The sequence below is a fragment of the Cystoisospora suis genome (genome assembly GCF_002600585.1).
Source record: "Cystoisospora suis strain Wien I chromosome Unknown contig_6410, whole genome shotgun sequence".
In the NCBI taxonomy this organism is placed as follows: Eukaryota; Apicomplexa; class Conoidasida; order Eucoccidiorida; family Sarcocystidae; genus Cystoisospora; species Cystoisospora suis.
Genome location: NW_027159199.1, coordinates 1 through 3,713, shown reverse-complemented (window position 1 = coordinate 3,713; position 3,713 = coordinate 1). Strand labels below are relative to the sequence as shown.

The following is a 3,713-nucleotide window of genomic DNA, read 5'->3' as shown; positions in this document are numbered from 1 at the left end:
GCAAATAACTTCAGAGAAAGAAAGAGAATCTAGACAAGATATCTCGTCGTCTTACACTCTTTTTTGTAACGAGGAAGGACGAGATTCTCATAATTCCACTGAAGATTTCCAAGGTTCTTCTTCTTCATCCAGAAAGACAGGTGGTAGTGGTAAGGACTCGGAGAAGAGCAGTGGAGATAGAGAGAGGAAGACATCTTTAGAAAGAAGAGAGAAAGAAGAACACAGTCAAGAAGGAAGAAGAAAAGGTGGGACAGTAGGCCTTGAAGATGAGCTAGCCGACTGTAAAGTTCAGATGTCCACCACCACTTCTTCTTCTTTGTCTACAACAGGAGGGATGATAGGGGGGGGAGAAGGACGAGGTGCCACTTCAGCAGCATCATCGTCTTCTTCTTCCTTCTTCTTTTCGTCTTCTTCTTCTTCTTCGTCTTTCTTCTCGTCATCTTCTTCTTCATCTTCCTCTACATCAGGCCGACTAGGAGGAGGTGATAACGGCAGTCGTCTTAGTGGGACGTCTACTAGAGACCGAGGTGAAGCGCAGGTCCTTTCTTCTTCTTCTCCTCCTCCTCCCTACTTTTCTGGGGGTTCTTCTTCATCTTCTTTACAAGAGAATCCCTTTAGTTCAACTGTCTTAACAGAAGAAGATCGACAACTTCTTCTTGAATATGAGAAAGAGATGGAGCGAGCTTCTCTTTGGCGTCTCTACTATTGTAATGGAGATGCCTCGGCTTTTAGTCGGAGACAGAAACAACAGAGACGTGAATATAGTAACCTCCCATGTACCCCTTCTCTTTCTCTCTCGTCTTCTTCACCTTCTGCATGTTCTTATCCTTTCTATAATAAAACGTCAGAACAAGAGGAGTGGACTAGGAGAAGAAGAGGAGAAGAAGAAGGAGAAAAAGTAGAAGATGACTTAAAGAAGATGAGGACGTCATCCTTCGTTCTTCCTGCTGTCGTTAGACCGATTTTTCCTTCCAGTGACGATACCTTCTATCCTGTACGTGTGAAGACGCGCTTGTCTTCAAGCCGCGATCCCGCAGGAAGAAAGACAGGGGGGGGAGAAGGGAGAGACCGAGCAGGAGGAGGAGGAGAAGAAGAAGGCATCTTTGTCAATAAGGTCATATCAATCTCGCATGATGACCATAGTAGTACGAGTAGTAGTAGAAGAAGAAAACAGGAGGGGGAAGTGCAAGATCAAGGGGATAGTATGCCTTTCTTTTCTTCTTCTTTTTCTTGTTCTTCTGGAGGGAGAGAGAAAGGCTTTCGAGAAGGAGAGGAGGAAGATTTCAGAATGGTGTCCGCAGACGATGAAAGTTCACGAGTGAAGCTACTTGCGCAAGACACGAATACGTCAGCGTCACCAGCAGGAGGAGGAGTAGTAGTAGCAGGAGACCTCTCTTCGTCTTCTACTACTCCCTATATGGATGACTATCGACATAGCGCAGCTCAGCATCGAGGTGAACGACCTTCTTCACACCCGCAGCCGCAGCTCAGTGCTCTTAGTGACGGTGGTATGTACACTCAGAGTGGTCAGGGAAAAGGAGGAGGAGGAGGAATAGGAAATGAAGGGGAGCTTTCTTCTTCTTCTTCAGTAGTTTATGATTGCTTTCATCTTAAAGTTGTCTTTGAGAGAGGGAGAACAGGTTTCGAAGATCATCGAGAGCTTGTTCTCCCTCCTGGACTTCTCTTCGCTGGGAGATACGAAATCGAGAAAGAGGTAAGACCCAGCGATACCTACATGCACTCCTTCACTTGATCATTCCTTTCTTCCTTCATATTCATTCGCTCTTTTTCTTTGTCGTCCTTCATTCACTCATTCATTTCGTCTCTTTATGCTTATAAGCATTGATATGTTATTTCATTCAGACTTCCTCACTCCCTTGTATGCATTCATAGGTTGAAGATTCCTTGTTCAATTCCTTTTCCACAGTCATTCATTCCCCCCTATTCCTTTATAGTCTTTCCTTCCTTCCCTCCCTCATTTTGATTCGTTACCCATGTTTCACATTCACTTGTGTATTCATTCATTCACTCATACTTCGTTCATTCCTAGTCTGTCTATGATTTATCTTGGCAAAAGTTGTGGAGTGATCTCTCTCACTCTTTCTTTCTCACTCTTTCTTTTTCTATTGAAGGCGAGATGGAAGAGATCTTTTGCCATGAACTTCACGATAGAGAACCTGTGAAGGATGGTGGATACGTGATGCGAAGATTTCCTTCTTGCTTCCGTCGTCTTCTTCATCTTTTTTCCTCTCTCCTATTTGTGCAGCTATCTATTCTTAATCTATAGATCTATCTCTAATCTATCTATCTATCAATCTCCACTCCATCTATCTGTCTTTCTTGACAGGTTGGTCGGGCTGCATTCTCTAGATGTTTGAGGTGTATAGACACCGTGACAAATCGGAAAGTGTGTCTTAAGGTGAGGAAGGCTTTTGAGTGTTCTTCATTCATTCTTCGTCTCTCTCTTTCATCTCTCTTCTCTCCTCTCAATTTCTGTATCTCAATCCTAAGGCAAGACAGAAGGAAGATCTTCTTTCTTTCCTGTCTTTCTCTGTCTCTCTCTTCTTGTTCTGTCTTTCTTCTTCTTAATCATCGTATCGGATCTTCTACCGGCAGCCTGAGCTATTGGTTTGTATACACTCAGGGAATACATACTTTCTTCAGTTGGGTCCTTGCATGCGAGCTTTTTCGTATCGTACATAGCTATATAGAGAGGTATGTGTCTTTCTTCTACTAGTATGTTCGGCAAAACAGAGAGCTACGTTTCTTCTCTAGACTCTTGAGATAGAGGGTGGCCTTATTTATCTCTGTCTCTAAGTGCGTGATGTCTATCTGTATACCCCCATATCGTGTACGTATCTCTTCATACAGGATGGAGATTTAAAACACCAAATCAGATCATTTCTCTTCTTATCATCTTGTTCCCATCTATCTACATCTATGTGCATCTATGCCTACATAGACTTCCATGTAACCATCTCTCCTTCGGTATCTATCTATCTATCTTTAATCTATCTATCAATTTGACTACATATCTTTCTTCTATCCGTCTATCTTCATGTGTCTGTGTGTGCTTTGTCTATCTATATTCAATCTGTACATCTATCTATCTTTAATCTATCTATCAATCTTTGGTCTGTCTATCTATGTCTCTCGTCCTGTCTATTTCTGTATGTTCTCTTTTTCTTTGTGTTCTTTCTCTTTTTGCGGTGCTTTTAGGTGATCCAGAATGTGAAGGAGTACATGGATCAGTCGTTAGACGAGGTCAAGACCCTTCGATTCTTGAGTGCGAATGGAGATCCTGATACTCTCCACTTTCTTCGCTTATGCGATTTCTTCTATCACCGCGAACACCTTGTTCTCGTGACCGAACTGCTTTCCCAGAATTTGTATGAATTTTCATCTTTCTTTCGGAAGAATCATCTTCCATCTTTCTGGACGATCGGTCGTATACAGAGGATTTCCTATGAACTTCTTATTGCTCTCCGTTTTGTGCATTCTCTAAATATCATTCACTGCGACCTGAAGCCAGAGAACATCCTTCTCAAGCCAACAGAATTCACAGATACCAAGTTCTATAGACCTCTCATAGGTTTATCTCCTGACGCTATTCTCAAGACCACGTCAACACTATACCATCATAAGCATCGCCTCTCCTCTCAATCGAAATCTCTCTTGCCTGTCTCAACACCCTCTTCTTCTTCTTCTTCTTC

General features: G+C 42.7%; 1 protein-coding gene across 1 annotated transcript in view; it reads left to right on the top strand.

Annotated features, from left to right (window-relative positions):
- CSUI_009955 (cmgc dyrk) overlaps nucleotides 1-3,711 on the top strand; it is a gene marked incomplete at its 3' end in the record, with an annotated part of 5,829 nt that extends 2,118 nt beyond the window's left edge. Inside the window, exons 3-5 of the mRNA XM_068070063.1 lie at nucleotides 15-1,714; nucleotides 2,348-2,419; nucleotides 3,220-3,711. Coding sequence (XP_067917961.1) covers nucleotides 15-1,714; nucleotides 2,348-2,419; nucleotides 3,220-3,711 — 2,264 coding nt within the window. The remainder of the gene's footprint in view (nucleotides 1-14; nucleotides 1,715-2,347; nucleotides 2,420-3,219) is intronic.
- Nucleotides 3,712-3,713: the final 2 nt, after the last annotated feature.